This window comes from Rhinolophus hipposideros (genome assembly GCF_964194185.1).
Source record: "Rhinolophus hipposideros genome assembly, chromosome: 10".
Lineage (NCBI taxonomy): Eukaryota > Metazoa > Chordata > Mammalia > Chiroptera > Rhinolophidae > Rhinolophus > Rhinolophus hipposideros.
In genome coordinates this window covers 11,808,112-11,828,406 of record NC_138056.1, presented here as the reverse complement: position 1 = coordinate 11,828,406, position 20,295 = coordinate 11,808,112, and the positions used below count along the sequence as shown (strand labels likewise).

General features: G+C 34.6%; 3 protein-coding genes across 3 annotated transcripts; all 3 read left to right on the top strand.

Moving 5' to 3' along the window:
- Nucleotides 1–2,436: 2,436 nt before the first annotated feature.
- LOC308503351 (olfactory receptor 8U1-like) lies at nt 2,437–3,396 on the top strand (the record flags this gene model as incomplete). Its single annotated transcript, XM_081062674.1, has 1 exon — nt 2,437–3,396. The coding sequence occupies one exon, from the start codon at nt 2,437–2,439 to the stop codon at nt 3,394–3,396; it is 960 nt and encodes a 319-aa protein (XP_080918800.1).
- Nucleotides 3,397–11,386: 7,990 nt separating this feature from the next.
- On the top strand, nt 11,387–12,346 carry LOC308504302 (olfactory receptor 8U9; the record flags this gene model as incomplete). The annotated part of the gene is made up of 1 exon (XM_081064649.1): nt 11,387–12,346. One exon carries the CDS (start codon nt 11,387–11,389, stop codon nt 12,344–12,346), a length of 960 nt encoding a protein of 319 aa, XP_080920775.1.
- A 5,720-nt stretch (nt 12,347–18,066) lies between these two features.
- Nucleotides 18,067–19,008, top strand: LOC308504310 (olfactory receptor 5AL1-like; the record flags this gene model as incomplete). Its single annotated transcript, XM_081064659.1, has 1 exon — nt 18,067–19,008. The coding sequence occupies one exon, from the start codon at nt 18,067–18,069 to the stop codon at nt 19,006–19,008; it is 942 nt and encodes a 313-aa protein (XP_080920785.1).
- Between the last annotated feature and the right edge of the window lie 1,287 nt (nt 19,009–20,295).

Below are 20,295 nucleotides of genomic sequence, written 5' to 3'. Positions count from 1 at the left end.
ATAAACATCAGAGTTTTGTGTTTTGGAAGCAGGGAAAAGCAATTGAAAGGAAAGAGACAAGAAAAATAAAGGAAATTTGGCGGGGTGTTTTGTTTTGTTTTGTTTTTTGTCTTTTCAGTCTAGTCTATTGCTCTGCTCTTTCTCAGTTCTATCTTCAGACTCTAAGTAGTATCTGGAAATTAATAGTTCTCAAGATATGTTATTGAATGAGGGAATGAGGGAATGAAATAGACTCTTAAAGACATTAACAGTTAGACATAATCAAGACAAATGTTAAGGATCGAATCTACGCAGTCTTGGTTGTTGATCAGAGTGGGAAGTGTCCCTTGGAGCTGTTCATGGGTAAGTTGCTTATCTACTTGTGTTGATGAAAATGGTGATAGTGTGTGGTGGATTAAAGCGTAGTTTTTGAAATTGTACTTGTAACACTAGTAGGTCATGAATTTAGTTTTTAGAATCTTCACCAGTATTATTCAGATTAAATAAAATAGCACAGATTATAATAGAATGCAAAATAACATCCAAGATAAGAGCATGCCAAGTAATGGAAGTATTATTCTGGATCTATTTATTAGCTCCACACTGTCATGTAACAAGTATTTAGTTCTGTAGTTTGTGGTCAAAAGTTTGAGCTTGCAAGCTAGTGACCTAGAAAAGGGTCTTAGTCTGAGTAGCCCAATAAACAGTAATAATCTATTTTATCTCCCTTTTCTTTTCTTTCTTTTTTTTTTTTTTTGCTCAAAGTTGACTTTTATTTTTAATGTGCAAATTAGATATTTGGAATTGATGAATTACTAGGTCTTTATTTCCCTAAGTTTCCATGTTACAAATTAGACATTAAAACTCCATCTTTTTTTTTTTTTTTAAAGTATCAGTAGGGAACATACAATTCATTTTAGATAAGATTAAGGTGAATAAGTATTACTGGAAAGTTATTACTTACCATATAGTGTTTCTCAATAAACAAGTTGATTGAAACAAACCGGAAATAACTACAATGAATTTTTGATAATTTGAATAATAATTTTAAGCACAAAAGAGCAATTAGTAAATTTGAAGAAACACAGGTTTTTATTTTATCTGTATATTTCTTCCTACTGCAATTTCCAGAGTGACTTAAGCACTTTGTGTGAGATTATCCAAGAAATCTTTGTTTTCATTTTCCAGGTATAAAGAGAGAGAGAAGTTAAAAGGAGTAAGAAATATGACATTTGACATTATAGTAAGAACTAGTTCTGTAAGTTTTACTTTCCTAAAATAAATTTTATTTTGATATTCAATAATTGAATTATGAAAATCAGTCAAAATCAATACAAAAATTAAATAGAAATATTTTAAACCTAAAGTAGGAAAGCAAAATTAACAATCAAAATACTAAAATCTATGTTTCTTTAATAAAAAGTAAAAAACTTGAAAGACTCTTATGAATTGACTTTTAAGAGACACAAATTTCCAAATCTTTTGAAAAGAAAATATCAATTTTATTGTAAATTATTATATATTATAAAGTAGTGAGAATTTATTCTCTTTGACCATATAAGTTCATGCTTCATAGATAAAGATGTCTGTGTGATATTATAGGCAGTAAAATCTAGAAATAATATAAACTCTAACAACATGAAAAATATGACGTACTATATTGACAGTGTAATGATGAAATGTGGACTCCTGAGTCAGAAACACATGCATTTGAAACCCAACTCACTACACTCACACCAGCTGTCTGATTTTGTTTTGGGTTTTTCTGTTTCAATCTCCTCTTTCTCATTTGTAAAGTGGACATAATAATGTGGTTTTTACTTACAGGTTTAGTGAGATAAAATGATGTATATAAATGTTTCATTGAACCCTCTATACTTGCCCATTTTCAGGACTTACAGTATTAATATAACTATGAAGATTACTTTGCAAACTGTAGTGGCCTTTATGTTATAATTTATTAAAGTAAAATAGAAAATACCAAACTACAGTTCTGTCCGTATGGGTACAATGTGGAGGTGTGTCTGCACAGGTACAATGACAGATCTATCAAAGTGATGTCACTGAAGAAGATGCTTTATTTTAGGTTACTAATGTTAATGTTTATGTTACCAATGTTTTTTTTTCAATAAAACAATAGTTTCAAATTTTAACAAAGCAGGTTATAGTTTTAAATGCTTAATTAATAAGACCTTTGAATAGAAACTAGGCAATGTGGACTGTTCCACAGCTCCCATCCTCATACATCCAATGGATTAGGGAAAGGAGGAATATGCATGGGCCAAATGTACCTCCTTCTGTTCTCCATCCTACTGCTAGAATCCCAGTATGCTAACAGTCTCTCCTAGCAACAAAACTTCTTTACAAGATATTAAAATTTAAAAACACCATATATAACAATGGCAACTTGAATTTCACTCTTATCTCTACCTCCTACTGCAGATGCCCTGAAAAGATATGGCTCAGATCAATTGCACCCAGGTGACAGAATTTATTCTCCTGGGCCTCACAGATCGTCAGGAGTTGAAGATGCCCCTCTTTGTGGTTTTCTTATCTGTTTACCTCTTCACAGTAGTGGGCAACCTGGGTTTGATCCTAGTCATTAGGACAGATGCAAGACTCAACACTCCAATGTACTTCTTCCTTAGCAACCTGGCTTTTGTCGATTTCTGTTATGCTTCTGTCATCACACCCAAAATGCTTGGGAATTTCTTGTTCAAACAAAATGTTATCTCCTTCAGTGCATGTGCTGTTCAATTAGGTTGTTTCCTCACTTTCATGATATCAGAGTGTTTACTACTGGCTTCCATGGCCTATGACCGATACGTGGCCATTTGTAACCCTCTCCTCTACATGGTCTCAATGTCCCCAGCAATCTGCATTCAGCTTGTGGCTGTCCCCTATAGCTATAGCTTCCTCATGGCACTGTTTCATACCATCCTCACCTTTCGCCTCTCCTATTGCCACTCTAATGTCATCAATCATTTCTATTGTGATGACATGCCTCTCCTCAGGCTAACTTGCTCAGACACTCACTCCAAACAGCTATGGATCTTTGCCTGTGCCGGTATCACGTTCATTTCTTCTGTTCTAATCGTCTTTGTCTCCTACATATTTATTGTTTCTGCCATCCTGAGGATGCACTCAGCTGAAGGAAGACGCAAAGCTTTCTCCACATGTGGCTCCCATATGCTGGCGGTCACCATATTCTATGGGACCCTGATCTTTATGTACTTACAGCCAAGTTCAAACCATTCCCTTGACACAGACAAGATGGCTTCCGTATTCTATACAGTGTTCATTCCCATGTTAAATCCCTTAATCTACAGTCTCAGGAATAAAGACGTGAAAGAAGCCCTGAAGAAAGTCATCATCAATAGAATCCAGGCTTTTGGGTTCCCGAAATTTAAAACATGATTTGAAAAAACAAAAATGGACTTTCTTTCCTTTAATAAAACTAGTAGAGTGTCTTGACCTTAGTTGGTTGTCAGTGAAGTTTTATTCACTGCAGATGTGTCTAGAAATGAACTTATTTGGTTCTCCCTTGCACTGGTATGGCATGGATACAGTTGAATGATTGTATGCACTTAAGAGTGGCATTGAACTAGATGTCAGTGGCATCCACTTAGATACTTTCATGATCTGATATAGTGTGAAAGCAGAAAAGTGAATGCAGCAAGGAATGCTGCTAAAAGAAAAGGAACTATTTGAAATTTAACATAGGGTAAAGTAGAGGCACTGGAATGCCAGTGACAGACAATCAGGTGAAATCATGAATGTTTCAGTGGATTACAAAAAGGATTGAAGGAATATGAGGACTAGGTGTTACCTATGAAATCCTTGTCACTATGCAAGATAGTAAAAGTTATGCACAACCCCAGGGAGTAGGGCAGGAAATTTAAGTAGGCTGAGATTAAGTTTTTCCCTCTGAATGGGCCTTGAAATGAAAATTATACTGAATCATAAAAAAATACAGAATATTACATTTCTTGCAAACAAACAAACAAACAAAAGATTTGTTCACTGTAAAATGAAATCATTGTCTGAATTCTTTGTTAGCAAATTTGGCTTAGAATTACAATTAATGTGTAGAAAGTACCGTGAGAATTTACATTGTGTGATTTCTCTAATGAAGAAAATATATTTAAAAAACCCATTATCTCATCTGATAGATATAGTTACATAACTGGCCAAGAATAGACAAAAGTGAAGGCACCCTGACCATCCAGTTTAGGATTCTGAATGCTTTAATAATATATTGCAAATTAAGTGCCAAGATACCACTGTAAATAGGTGGTATCAACTGGGAGTGATTTTTGCCCAGGGGACATCTGGCAATGTCTGGAAATATTTATTTTCACCATGACAAGGTAGTACAAAGGAATACTATTGCTATCTAGAGGGTTGAGGCCCCGAAGGCTGCTACGTAACCTACAATGCACAGAAAAGTCCCTCACACAAAAAAATTATCCAATCCAAAATGGTAACAATGCCAAGGTTGACAAAGCTTGAGCTAAACAATTGTATAGATTTCAGGTGAAGCTAATGGACAGGGTTGTTCAAGTCATCTATGCACTTGCTGGTTTTCTCTTTCTTTGTTCCATCAATTATTAAAAGTACTATTAAATCCTCAGTTGAATTATGTTTCTACTTTACTTATCTGTCATTTTTATTTCATGGATTGTGGGTTGCCTGACCAACTGTGCACAAATTTATAATTGATAAATTTACTGATTCCCCCACTCCCCCGTTATCATTATTCAATGTCCCTCTTTGTTTCTGGCAGGATTTCTTGTCCTAAAGACTATTTTTTTTCCCTAACTTTAATACAACTATTCAAGATTGAACCAGGCAGCTCAAAATACTTTTCAATGTATGTAGGGCAGCTAAGCTCCCTCAACCTTCTGTTTCCAAACTTATATACTTACTCCATCAAGATGATTGGCGCATAAAGGGATCTTCCATTTAAAAGATGTAACTAAGGCAGTTGTTACTTAGGATTTAAACATCAGTATAATTTTGCTTTAAAATCAGTACTTAAGTAAGATAATATTTGAAGTAGATACTATCAATACTTCCACAAACCATCTATGGTTTGTTCTCAAACTTGAGTATGCGTTAGTATCAACTAGAAGGCTTGTTAAAATAAAGATTACTGGGTCAACCCCCCAGAGTTTCTGATTCAGTCGGTCTAGTGTGGAGCCAAAAAATTTGTATTTCCAACAAGTTCCCAAGTTATCTTGATTCTCCTTGTCCACCACCAAACTTTGATAAGATCAAACTGTTTCCCATATTTGTATACTGCCCGTGGCGTGTTTTTGTTCTCCAGAGGCAGTGCCTATATCTGTGTTGGAGAACTGCCTCGGGCTTCTCAAGCTGTTGCTGCATGCCATGTGAGCCGAAAATTGCTGGGAATTTATATTCCACAGGGGACAGCTCTTAGCCAATGACTGATGTATGCACAAGGGTATGAATATTCGACTTCTTTGTCCGCTCATTGGAGCAATTCCAAAGTTTGACCTGCGTGTCTCCAAAACTTCCCAGGGACTCTAACCAGAGCCCTAGCATGGCACTTTGATACTACATCCTTGCTTGGCCGATTTGTTTTCCAAGTCCCACTTCCCACTCAACCCAAAAACTGTTCTTGGGATAATTCCTAATAAATCACATTTATACAAATCATGACTCAGCGTCTCCTTTTTGGGAAACCCAACTCAAGATAGTATTATAATTTCTATAGACGATATTATGTGTATAATTTTCCAGAAAATAATGCCTTTTTTAGAAATAAATGTATTTTGAAAAATTAAATTTTTTTGACGTTCACCAACCTTTCTCAGCCTGCTGAGTCTTACTTGAGTCTTCCAGCACTACTTCCTATCACAAAATGTCTTAGAAGTTTTAAAACAATACTTTGAAAAAATAAAAGACTGAAAAATTCTTTAATATATATAGTCAGGCCTAGTTCACCTTTAGCCACAAAATTCTGGGTCCCTTTTCTTCTGGGAGAAGGAAGATAAATGAACAAATATGGATGTCAGGAGGTATGGACCTGACTCCTGATGGAACCATGATCTGAATTACTTTTGGACATTCATTATTTTCCAAAGTTAGTTGCCCCTTTAGCAAGATGATGGGATTTATAATACAGGTAAACACATTTGCCATAGTACTTCCTGGCATTTGCTGACAATCTGGTTCGTTTTTTACTAGCTTACGTATAAAACTGACTCTTGATAATACACAGTCCTACGAATTTACGACAAATGCATGAGGTCAAGGAAACACCACCTCAGTAAGATGCAGAACCATTCCTGCACGCTAAATTTGTCCTGGGTGTCTCTTAGTCAAATACTCCCCCACCCCAAACTTTGATCAACTGTGCTGAACTGTTTTATGTAAAGATTAAGACATGGGAAGATGAAATGTTCACTGGGAACAGCCTTTGATAACATGTATAAAACTTATGTTGAAATAACATTATATAAACACGAGTCTAACAAACTGGTTTGTTAGACTTCAATGTCATTTGTTTTCAATCTAATTTATTTATATTCATGAACTTATATAGATTTTTCTTAGTTATTCTTTCAACATCTCAGTGCCAGTTACCAAGCCATAACATTTTATAACAAGACATAAACAATAATAAGGCATTTTGTCATCTGTGTTGTTTGCCCGTTTACAAAAAAAATCAAGTACTGCATATTCATAAAATAATTATTTGATATTTCGAACACAGTTCATGCTTAGGCATATTTTCTGATTAATACTAATTGACACAATATAATCATGTCAAGCTGTGATCTCTATGGATTTGTTCCAGATGTGTTAATGCGTCAGGCACAATGTTAGATACTAACAGTCCCCGCCCCAACATATTGAAGCCGTTATAGTTGGAAATTTATTTTATAGAAAACTATGTGGTAAGTTTATATTCAAAGACAGTATACCAAACAGACAAGCCCATCCCTATTTTTCCATAAACCACATTCACAATCATTTGCTTATACCTCTTCAAATCCAGAGTCCCTTGGGATGTAATTTTATATTTGCTTTGAATCCCAGGGTTTGCACCAAATGCCTTACTGGCTCTCTCACATATAACTTTTAAGCTCACTGTGTATAGCTCAGTTGTGTTTTTCATCTCTTGTGTATTTGAAACTTCTAGATGAGTAATTGCTGGCCTCCCTTAATTACTGAGAGGACAACAGAAAATACACTATATCAGAAAAAAAGTAATTTCATAATTTCTTTCCTTTCCCCCTTTTTGCAGTGTGGAGGATTATTCTGTTTCCTCAGATATGCTGCCCATTTCAGCTTGAGCTGCCATAACAAAATTCCATAAACTGGATGGCTTAAACAACAGAAATTAATTTTCTCATAGTTCTTGAGGCTGGAAAATCCAAGATCAAGGTTCCAGCCAGTTTGGTTTCTGCTGGGAACTCTCTTCCTGGCTTGTGTATTACTGCTATCTCACTGTGTGCTACCATGACCTCTCCTTGGTTAGGGTGTGTGTATGAGGCAGGGGTAGACAGACAGAGAGAGAGAGAGATATCTTTAGTGTGTCTTCTTATATGGACAATAATTCCATCATGAGGGCTTCATCATGATGACCTCCTCAAAATACTAATTACATCCCAAAGGCTCCATCTCCAAATACCATCATATTACTGGTTACAAGTTTAACATAAGAATTTGGGGGGATATAATGCAGTCCGTAGCAGATCATTGTTTTCTAGTAAGTACTAAAACCAGGTTTTTCTTGCACTTTCTTGCTATGGCTAAGAAAATATCTGAAGAGTGCTCTTTAAACCAAGTGACCAAGGAAATTAAGTAATAACAGAAAAGGACAACCTAGAAGAGGAAAAATACTTCAGCATTTCAAAGATTAAGCCAAAGAGAGGGTTATGTCTTAAAATGTTCAGAAATAGGTTCTAGGGAGAGTTAGATATTCACTTGTTTGAGAGATACGTTGTAAGAAAGTTCGCAAGGTAATTCTTATTTTGCTTTAAGAGGTAAATTTAAATCCTGTCACTAAGGACAACAATATAAAGGGACAATTAAAACAACAAATAAATAATGTTGAGGAATGAGGGAATTTAGGGCAATAATGTCACAGTAAAGGCAGATAGATATGTGGTTCTCAGAAACCAGAGATAACGTTAATTGATCCCCAGCCTGCCTTGGGAGCCCTATGGGGTGCGGACGGTAATTTTTCTTATGATCTTACTTGCATCACACTGCGAAGTAAGATCCCCTGGGATAGAGTCACTGACAAAACCCTGCAGTTGGTTGCTGCCCAAACCCACTTGGAGAAGAAATAGGAGTGCCCTCTACCCAGGTAGATTCCAATATTTTAAAATTGGGATCAACAGGCATTTTAAAAATAAAGTAGAAGAGAATAGAATGGTTTTAATACAAAACAGTTTAGGTAGTATATTCTGAAAATAGGGTAAAGAGTATTTTCTAATTTTATTTCTGTATGTATGTATGTGATATTATGTAAGATAGATTTCTTATTAGTTGGAAGTGAAAAAAAATTTTGAGATCACCAAGATAGAGTCTATTATACTGTTTGGATAAGTTAGGCACTTAATTCACTAAACTGTAATCTATGTAAAAACTCTCCTTCCCATTTTTGTAAAAGCTAACCATTTTACCCATGATGAGAAGTGAACACATTAAAATCAAGTCATCAATATGTTCCTTAATGCATTGAACATAAGTAAAGGGCATTAATTATGAGCAAGGGGAATGAATATTGAGATATTATGACAAAAATTAATCTTTAATTCCCCATTACAAAGCATTTAGAAAGGGCTATAGTAGGACATGAATGAAAAAGATATGAATTTTACCCATGGAATCTACATTCTATTAAGAAATACGGAAACAGATGGCTGCCATAAATATGATATGTTCTGTAAATGGGTTATGTATAAAATTTTTCTCAAACTCAAAGATGAAAACTTAAGTATCGGAGCATGGAATTAAAAATCAGGGAGGTCTTTACAGGAAAGGTGGGATTTGGGGTAGACCTTGAAGGATAATTAGGAGTAATCCCTCCAACTCTACACTCACCATATACTGGTAGAGATGAGCATAGGAAAAAGCATATACAAAAGTAGGGAAGCATGTAAAGTTATGTAGAAACTGAGGACCATAAAAACAATTATTCTCATTAGATTACTATGTGCTGGTTGTGGCAAAAGAGAAGAGATGTGAGTACAATTTGAATATAAAATATCATAGGTTTGATGGTGAAAGGTCAAATATATAATATATTTGAAAGCAATATATAATATGCTTTCAAATATATTTGCATATGTATGCACCAAGTTAAGATGAGATGGCATACTGAAGTTTTTACAGCTGCCACACAGTGAATCAGCCTTACCTGGTATTTTGGGACTTGGAAACTAAATTTCCCATCAAATAGTTGCTGATTTGTTTCAAAACGGATTTTATATATTTATGGAACCACTAATTAGACTTTAAAAAGTTTTAATGACCTAACCATCTCATGTAATGGTAATCGGCAGCAATGATCAATATCAGTGTTTTCATTTTCTTCAAATAAATACCCAGAAGTGGTATTCCTAGATCAGATGGTAGTTCTAGTTTTACTTTTTTGAAGAACCTCCATATTGTTTTCCACAGTGTTTGTACCAATTTACTTTTCCATCAATAGTGCACAAGGGTTCCCTTTTCTCCACATCTTCGCCAACCCTTGCTATTTCTTATTTTTTTGATAATAGCCATTCTAACAGGTATGAGGTGATACCTCATTATGGTGTTGATTTGCATTTCTCTGATGATTAGTGATGTTGAGCATCTTTTCATGTGCCTGTTGGTCATCTATATATCTACTTTAGAAAAATGTCTAGTATTTAGATCTTCTGCTTGTTTATTAATTGGATTTTTTCCTATTGAGTTGTATGAGTTCTTTATACATTTTGGATGTTAACCCTTATCATACATATGATTTGCAAGTATTTTCTCCCATTCAGTATGTTGCACGAAAACTTTCTGAGATTACCTGAGTAAGAGTTGTAGCATATAAAAGCCATTAGTCATTGAAAAGACAGAAAATATGAGTTATTTTCTCAATATAATATTTGTCTCAAGTCATATTCACTGTGTGCAAAGCAATTTATTAGTTTCCTCAAAATTGCTGTCAATTTTTCATGTGGAAAGAGAGAGAACTATGACATTATAAATTCAGTAACAGAATCTTTATTTCTATGTATGTTACCCTGTCCTAAACTAAACCTTCTATTGATGTTCATATTCCAATTATGAACAACAGTCCAAAAGGATAAGTAAAACATATGAAGATACTTCATTTAAAATAATAGTCGAGAAATATAAATTAGCCTAAAATGATCCAAACCTATATGTTTTAAAATAAATGGTGACGTGGTAGGAGCATGACATTGATGTAAATCTATTAGAAAGCAGACATCACGTTTATTTTATTAAGCAAAATGTTTTTAAAAATTGCAGGTATCCACTGCATTTGATCACGTAGGTTGATGCTTCACACATAAAGATAAGTGTGAAATTCTACAACAAGAAATACTTGGAGAAATGTAGGTGTGCAAGGACAGAATACATTGGCTATCTTGAGACAATAATAGTTGGTGGGCTCCTGCATCAGAACACAGATTTAAATACCAGCTGTTTTAGCTGTGTGGGTTTACTTCAGGGGCTTAACTTTCTTGAGATGTCTCTCCCTCACCTGTGAAATGGACATGATAAGACATGAAGTAAATAAACACCTCTAAAACATGTTACTAAATCTTTCATCAAGTTACCCACTTTCAGCATTTTCATTATGAACGCAGTTATGAGGATTGTGTAGCAACCTGTGGTGACCTCTCTGTGGGAAAGAATCAGTGTAGAATAGACAAAGAGGACATTCTGTATCTGTCAGCACTGCAGCAACGTGGCATTTGTATCACACAGGCATGATGACAGGTTTGTCAGTGACATCACTGCAAAGATTCATTTTTCTCTGTGTTAGTGATGCTAAGGTTTTTAAATAAAAATGATAGCTGTCAAGTTTTGAAAAAATAATATTACATTTTAAATAATATAACGCACAAGAGATTTAGACAGAGAGCCAATCTGGACTGAATCCTATCATATGGCTCTTAGCTTTATCAATGCAATTGATTTGGGTGAAAAAAATAAGTCTTTCTTCCAAAATATCTACTTTTGCTCTTTCTCCCATCCCAGACTCCAAGTATACTACTTATCATTTTAATATTAGCACTTTCATGTTAACAATAAAATTGCTTTTTGAAATGTTAAGGTATAAATAAATATTATGAAGGTTTAAGATTGCTTAAATTAAGCTGGATTTAATTTTCCTTTTCTTATGCAGATACACTGAAGGCGTATGGCCCAGATCAATTGCACCCAGGTGACAGAATTTATTCTCCTGGGCCTCACAGATCGTCAGGAGTTGAAGATGCCCCTCTTTGTGGTTTTCTTATCTGTTTACCTCTTCACAGTAGTGGGCAACCTGGGTTTGATCCTAGTCATTAGAACAGATGCAAGACTCAACACTCCAATGTACTTCTTCCTTAGCAACCTGGCTTTTGTTGATTTCTGTTATGCTTCTGTCATCACACCCAAAATGCTAGGGAATTTCTTGTTCAAACAAAATGTTATCTCCTTCAATGCATGTGCTGCTCAGTTAGGCTGTTTCCTGGCCTTCATGACAGCCGAATGTTTACTTCTGGCTTCCATGGCCTATGACCGATACGTGGCCATTTGTAACCCTCTCCTCTACATGGTCTCAATGTCCCCAGCAATTTGCATTCAGCTTGTGGCTGTCCCGTATAGCTATAGCTTCCTCGTGGCACTATTTCATACCATCCTCACCTTTCGCCTCTCCTATTGCCACTCTAATGTCATCAATCATTTCTATTGTGATGACATGCCTCTCCTCAGGCTAACTTGCTCAGACACTCACTCCAAACAGCTATGGATCTTTGCCTGTGCTGGTATCATGTTCATTTCCTCTGTTCTGATCGTCTTTGTCTCCTACATGTTTATTATTTCTGCCATCCTGAGGATGCACTCAGCTGAAGGGAGACGCAAAGCTTTCTCCACATGTGGCTCCCACATGCTGGCGGTCACCATATTCTATGGGACCTTGATCTTTATGTACTTACAGCCAAGCTCAAACCATTCCCTGGACACAGACAAGATGGCTTCCGTATTCTATACAGTGTTCATTCCCATGTTGAACCCTTTAATCTACAGCCTTAGGAACAAGGAAGTAAAAGAAGCCCTGAAGAAAGTCATCATCAACAGGAATGAGGCTTTGGTGTTCATGAAATTAAGAAAGTGATGTGACTACTAATAAAGTAGACTTTCCTTCATCGTCTGATTTTTTTCCTCTAAAAAACTATCAGACTCTGTCATCCTATTATATACATATTTGTTCACTGTATAATGAAATTTTCTAAAGATGTTCATTTAGAATGAGATTTCAGCTATAAAAGTAACCATAAGAATTTACACCAATTTTTTTTCATTTTTTAAAATGGAAAATGTATTAAAAATAATTAGTCTTTGGTCCATAAGGATGTATACCAATTTTCCCATTTCTCAAATGAAGAATTGCATAAAAAGCCATTATGCAGATATATTACTAGTTACAGGCAGAACGTGGACTAAAGTTCAGACTCTCCACTTCCCAAAAATCCCCTGTTCAAGATTCTTGTCCCAACTCTACTAATGAACTTGAGGGAGCAATTTATAAATGAGGATTCCATATACAACTGATAACTGTGATGTAGAGAGATTTATAGATATAGATATGCATGAATATATTTCAAATAAATACAATGATAATTTTATACTTTTCGATTACACAAAAAAGGCTTTTGAGTTTGTGACTCATTCATATCATTTAATATTTCTTTTAAGTTTAAGGGCTATTTGAATGCTTAATGACAATAAGCATTCTATCTGACTGCCTTAACAATATCCTATGTGAAAAGCAAAGATGCACAGTCTAAATGTTTTTTTTCCTGATTTACTAATTTCTTGAAAAAATTAAGACAATATAAACTGTTTTATATTTATGTATTTAACAACTTGTCTTTATTAAAGAGAATAGTACTACATCCCAGCTTTATTATATCACTGATTTAACATGACTTTCTACTGACCTGGAAGTCTGGTTCAGTCTCAAAAGACTAACTCTCTAAGAGAATTGCTTTTTTTTTAATGCCTGTGAGACATCATTAGATTTTTTCCAGTTATCTTAAAAAACAACAATAATGTAATTGAGGGATAGAATCCCAGGGGGCACAAATATACTCAAAAAAATTGAAACATATAGACCATTTTTCCAATAATAAGGACCATATGCAGTTATACTGGGCAAACCTTGGGTAAGTTGGTCACTGTTGATTACACTGTAGCTTACAACACAATGAATCCAGCAAGAAATGTAGCCTAGCGTAGAGAACATATGTGTGTACTATGTATGGGCTCTCACAAGTTTATAAATTAAATGATAGTGTTACTTAGTTTGGAGTCGTTTACAAGATAAAATAACATGAAAAAGGGTTAATAGTAAATAGTAGGAGTTGCATATCATCTCCTTTCCTTCCATGAGCCTAAAGACCTGAGTTCTTGTCCCAACTCTACTAATGAACTTGAGGGAGCAATTTATAAATGAGGATTCCATATACAACTGATAACTGTGATGTAGAGAGATTTATAGATATAGATATGCATGCATATATTTCAAATAAATACAATGATAATTTTATACTTTTCGATTACACAGGAAAGGCCTTTGAGTTTGTGACTCATTCATATCATTTAATATTTCTTTTAAGTTTAAGGGCTATTTTGAATGCTTAATGACAAAAGACTAGAAAGATGCTGTTAATGCTCAGAGAGAGAAGATTATATTCAAAGAAAAATATTTCTTATAGCAATTCTTAGGCCAGGGTCCACTTTGATTTTACTATATATTTTGATGGATCATAGAGACACAGGGCTAGTCTGATCCACAGTTCTCACGTTTCTTTTCTCATCTTGTCTTTAAATACATTTACCTACCACTTGAAGATTTCAGTGGCTCCCTGTTTTCTCACAAAGCTCTTGTAGCAGATTTTAAGTCTGTATTCAATATTCTGAAAGCTTATCATTAAATCAAGGGAATTCACAACCTCCTGTCTCGTTGTGCTGGTTCATCTCACTGTGCCGCAGCTGTTCTATCACAGAGGGTAATGCTAAGTGCCTACCATTAAAATCATTGTATCAAGTGGCAGGACTATGTTAAACAATTTTGACGCTTACTATTCCACTGCTTTCCAGAAAGATGAAGACAAATTACACCTCTATTAGGTATTTAAGGCTGTATCTATTTTCTCACACTTTTACCAACAGTGTGTATTATCATTCTTTTAATTTGATTATTCTGAATGATACCTTATTGTTAGCCATTTCATTCATATTTAACAAGATGAAATTTTTCTCTTTGTAATTAATAAGTATATAAATATATTTTGTAGAGAGACTCCTTATTGATTTTAAGTGCCTCTCTAGCATATGGTATAATAATATAAATGTGTGCCATTTGTTAAATATTATTTTACCCTATTTTGCTGATAATACCCACCTGCTTTCATATAACTACCACCAGTGCAGTTCATACCAGCTTACAGAAGCTAGACCTGCATGTCTCTTTTCAACATCATGTTTAGTAACTTCTGGTTGGTAGCTTGAACTCAGATATGGTGGGAATATTTACATCATGGAAATCAGAAAACCAGCAGAGAATATAAATCTGCACCCCCTGTTTCGAAAGTCAGTTGATAAAATACCCACTGTTATGCCACTGATTTCCACTTTGTTTTACATGCTATGGTTGATAGTATGGCTTACTACTAGTAAGGATAAATAAATGACCATTACATTTTATTTTAAGAAATGTCCTAACAGTTCTTGCAAATTTATTTACTAGATTTATTTAGGGTTACCTATCATGCATTACATACTTGAATTAACTTGTAAGAATATTTTTCTTTCTTAAATGTTATTTCACTAAGAAATAATGTAAAACTGAATTTAGTCGACTTAAACACAAACAGCATGAACACATAAGGCCAATATTTTGCTAAGTTTCATATTAAATTAAACCCTAGGTTATAATTTTTTAATTTAAAATAATTCATCACTTGAAATGAAATTTTTAAAACTATATTTTTATATTTCTCTGAAGTTACATTTTTATTATTGTATCATTTTCATTATAGCTTTGTAACAGAAGACGTTACCACAATCATAACAAATCTAATAATATCTTTCCACTAAACTTACCAGTTCAGATACAATATCATATACTTTTTAAATAATGATATTTTTACTCCTTTATTTATTGTATTGGCTAACACACTAAGAATAATATTTAGAGTCATGATTGTTTTAATCCTCAGCTGAGTTGAAATGTCTAATATGTATATGTGTGTATATATGTATATATATAATTTTCATTCACTTAATAATTTAACATATAGTTATTGACCATCTTCTTTGTACTAGATACTATTAGAGATAGGTGATTAAATTGGGCATAGAATAGAAATGTATTGTTTAAAAATAAAGTTTCAAGTTTAAGATGTGTTATAGATACGTTAACAGTTTGTTGCTACATACTTTGGCTAGTGTTATGATAAAGGAATCAGGGAAATGCAAAAAAGTATATAGGATGGGCACTTAATCTGGCCTGAAAAGTCATGAAAGGCTCCAAGTGGAAGTGATTTAACAGAGTATAGAAAACTAAGTAGAAGGAAAGTCAGGCAAAGGGAATGATGGCAGAAGAAAGAGTTGTGGGCATGTGTCAATAGAGAATGTGTCAACTTTTTAGCTCACAGTTGAATAATTATGTAAGTTTGGAATATCTCCAACATGAAGAGTATGTGAAAAATACTACCAGAGATCAGTGTGCTCTGTCTGAGATGGAGAAACTAGATTTTCAAGAGTTACTGTCAGCCATGTCAAAGAAATTGGAATTTATCTTAAGGACAATGGGAAGACACTGAAGGATTTGTCAGGAGAATAGAAGAATCAAGCTTGCATCTGTAAACCTATGTAATTTTACTAACCATTGTCACCCAATACATTTAAATAAAAAAGAAGTTTGTAAATGCAAGGAACAGAGAGAAGTAGAAAGACTGGAGGTAAGAATAAAAGTTAGGTATGTGTCGGTTACAAAAAAAAAACAAACAAAAAAAGTCATTGTGATTGGATCAAGGAAATAATAAAAGTGAACAGATTTGAAAAGCATGTAAGGTAAAAAATTGTTAGAAATTGGGGACAAATTGAATATTGGCATGAGGAACAGGAAAGCATAGTAAAACATAATTGGTCCCCAACTTGGAAACTGAATGAATCATGACACTCTTCATTGAAATGGAAAATATATACTGTGGGTCTTGAGTCTTAGGTCCTATGTGCAGGACCAAGGTTTTTCTTTCTGTATGTGATACTTTTGATGAACACCTTGAATATCTAAGTGGTCATTTCTGGGAGGCGTTTTGATGGAGCTGGATCAGAGAAAATAAATCTGGAATAAAAAGGTATATTTTTGTATTAATCAGCATATAGATACCTACTGAGGATGAAGGATTGGATAAGATCACTGAATGAGAAGGGGTACAAATAAAACTGTGGGGGCTTTGCAGAGAGCCTGAAGGACATGTGTAAAGCATAGGTAATAAAAGCAGAGCCTCCAAGGTAGAGAATCAAAATGGACAAATCAACTCAGACTGCTTTGTGCTGGAAACCAAAGCTGTATTCAATAGAGGTCAATACTACAGAGCTGCCAAAGGAAAAGAGGCTTTGTTGGATTGAGGAATAGGAAAGTTGACAGTAAACTTGGTGAGAAATTTTTTGGTTTAATAGAAAAGGAAGGTGGATTATTTTTGGTTAAGTTATAAATAGGTTTAAAAAATTGGAGGTAGATGCCTGTTCTATGTTTGTTTGAAAAGTGGTAAAGGGAAGAGCAAAAATAAAGGATTAACCATGGTCAAGTTTCCAAGGAGATGTCAATCAAAATTGAAGGTAGGGAGATGCTTTTTTATATTTTATTATGCTTAACCTGTCTTGACCATCTATAAGGTGCACATGAAGCTACCCAAGACAATGTAGTGATAAAGAAAAATCAAGTTACACTCTGCTCTGTTTAGGAAAGGAGGGATGATTTCAATTCCACTAGCTTTCAAGCATCAGAATCCAGGTTTACTTTATGGAAATGTTTATGGAATTTAGTTCTACTAAACACCATCCAAATGTTATGCACTTTGGACCATTTAGACACCTGATGACAGAAACTAACATGATGTCTCATCATCATTTACAGCTGTTTTACAATCTAGAAAATTATTCACTGGTGTGTATTTTGCCAAATGACAAAAACCAGAAAATTCACAATCCTATTTTTCCTTAATATCAATATTATATGTATGTTGGGGGGGAAAATAGGGAGATAAGCAAAAATAATAAAAATTTAAAATTATACCAAATAATATGTCTAAAGATAAGTAGTGTTAATATTTTGATTCTGACTTTTACTTTACATCTTCCACACCTGATTTTGGCAATTTTTAATGATCTTATGAGAGGATGACATGATAATTTTTTATGAGATAAACTTGCAACTTAAGAAATCATTTTTACACGTGCTGTCAAAATCACTTACATTCTTAATGCTCCTTTTCCCCCTCTATATTTAAAGAAAATTACAACACAGACTTTGCTATTATATTAATTATAACATTTTAATTGAAGTGCTCTCTTTTTTCTTTTATAGTTCCCTAGCGTATATTCTTTTTGGAATTTCTGCCTGGACCAAATCCTTTAACACTGAAAGCATAAGAAAAATCCACACAAAATTCAGAGTGCTTATCAGGAGTTTGCTTTGACTTAATTTAACATACCATCTGGTAATCCAGGCTATCGTGTCACATTTAATTGATTATATTTTATAGACTCAAGATTATTTAGAGCAGGTGCCGTGGAAGAGTTTATCGTGGAATTGTTTATTTCATGGCAAAAGGCAATCACTCGGCATTCACGGAGTTCATCCTCTTGGGCCTCACAGATAATCCAGAGCTTCAAACCATTCTCTTCTGTGTATTCCTCCTGATTTATTTAGTTACCGCCGTGGGTAATCTTGGTTTGATCGTGCTAATCCAGATCAGTCCTCAGCTTCACACACCCATGTATTTTTTCCTCTGTCATCTAGCTTTTGTTGATTTTTATGGCACCTCTACCGTCACACCAAATACCCTTGTGTACTCTTTATGTAAAATTAAAAGTATGTCATTTTATGCATGTGCCACTCAAGTATGTTGCTTTATCACGTTTTCAGTTTGGGAATTATTAATGCTCTCTGTCATGGCCTATGACCGGTATGTGGCCATCTGCAACCCTTTACTCTATGTAGTTCTCATGCCTCGGAGACTCTGCGTTCAAATGGTCACTAGCTCTTACATTTATGGATTCAGCGTGGGACTCATCCAGGCCATCGCAACATTCCACATGTCTTTCTGTGACTCGAATGTGGTCAACCAGTTCTACTGTGATGATGTTCCCTTGATTGCTCTGGCCTGTTCTGATACCCATGTCAAAGAGCTGATGTTGTTAGTCATTGCTGGGTTCAATGTTCTCTGTTCTCTCATTGTTGTTCTCATATCCTATGGGTTCATTGTCTTTGCCATCTTTAGGATCCATTCTGCTGTAGGAAGACAGAAAGCCTTCTCTACCTGTGCTTCTCACCTGTTTTCTATTAGTCTGTATTATGGGACACTCAGTTTTATGTACCTACAACCCAAGTCAAGTCACTCACTAGATAAAGACAAATTTGCCTCAGTATTCTATGCAGTGGTGATTCCCATGCTAAACCCATTGATCTACAGCTTGAGAAATCAGGAGGTTAAAAATGCTTTGAAAAAAATAATTGAAAAGGTATATTCTAGCAATCGATAAGGAATTATGTTGTTACGAAAGAAATGCTGAAAATGGCGTTAGGAAATTTTAAATCAAGGCTTGTACAGCACCAGTAACTAAGAGCCTTTGTCCTCTAGGGCTCAGTTTCCTGATCTCTATTTCCTTGAAAATAGGTACTTTACTGGTTTTGATTACACATAGTAGATATTTCATAAATGTTTGTTTACCAAGGCGGTTAATTATTGAATTCTAAAAACAATAAATATCATCGATTCTCTTTGACCATGAGATGTTTCAGCAATGGAGATGAAGAATGAAGCACCTTAAAAATCATAACACTATCATATTGCACTGATATTGAGAATTTTAGGTTGTCTTGAGAGACATGAACTATGCAAATAATATTACAAATATTAGGTAAGATTTTCTTCCATACTTGAACTGGGGGAAAAAATAACAAGGTACTTGATTGAAGGGTTTTGATTTGAAAATACCATGTAATTGACTTTACTCTTTACTTTGCAATGTCCCTATTTAACATTTTTTAAAGACTATTTTTTAGAGCTGTTTTGATTTACAACAAAATTGAGAGGGAGGTACAGAGATTTCCCGTATACCCCCAACTGCCACACATGCATAGCCTCCCCATTATCAATATCATTTACCAGAACATGGTATATTTGTTACAATGAATGAACCTACTTTGACACATCAAAATCACCAAAGGCCATACATAGTTTACCTTCGAGTAAACTCTTGGTGTACATGTTATGGGATTGTACAAATGTATAATGATTTATATCCATCATTTTAATATTATACAGAGTACTTTTAATGCCCTAAGAAACTTCTGAGATCTATTTATCTCTCCCTTGCTGTCCTCCACTCCTGGCAACCACTGATTTTTTTCATTGTCTTCATGGTTTCTCCTTCTCTAGAATGTCATAGGGTTGGATTCATACAGTATGTAGCTTTTCTTTCACTTTGTAACATGCATTTAAGTTTCCTCCATGTCTTTTCATGGCTTGATGCCTCATTTCCTTTTTGTGCTGAATAATATTCCATTGGCTGGATATACCACAGTTATTTATTCATTTACCTACTGAAAGACATCTTAGTTGCTTCCAACTGTTGACAATTAACAATAAAACTTCTATAAACATCCATGTGCAGATTTTTGTGTGGATATGTATTCAACTCTTTGGAACACAATTGCTGGATCATATGGTAAGAGTATGTTTAGTTTTGTAAGAAACTTTCAAACTGTCTTGGCTGAACAGTTTAACGTGCTCACTCAAGCACTACCTCTTCTAGATTTTCTTCAGA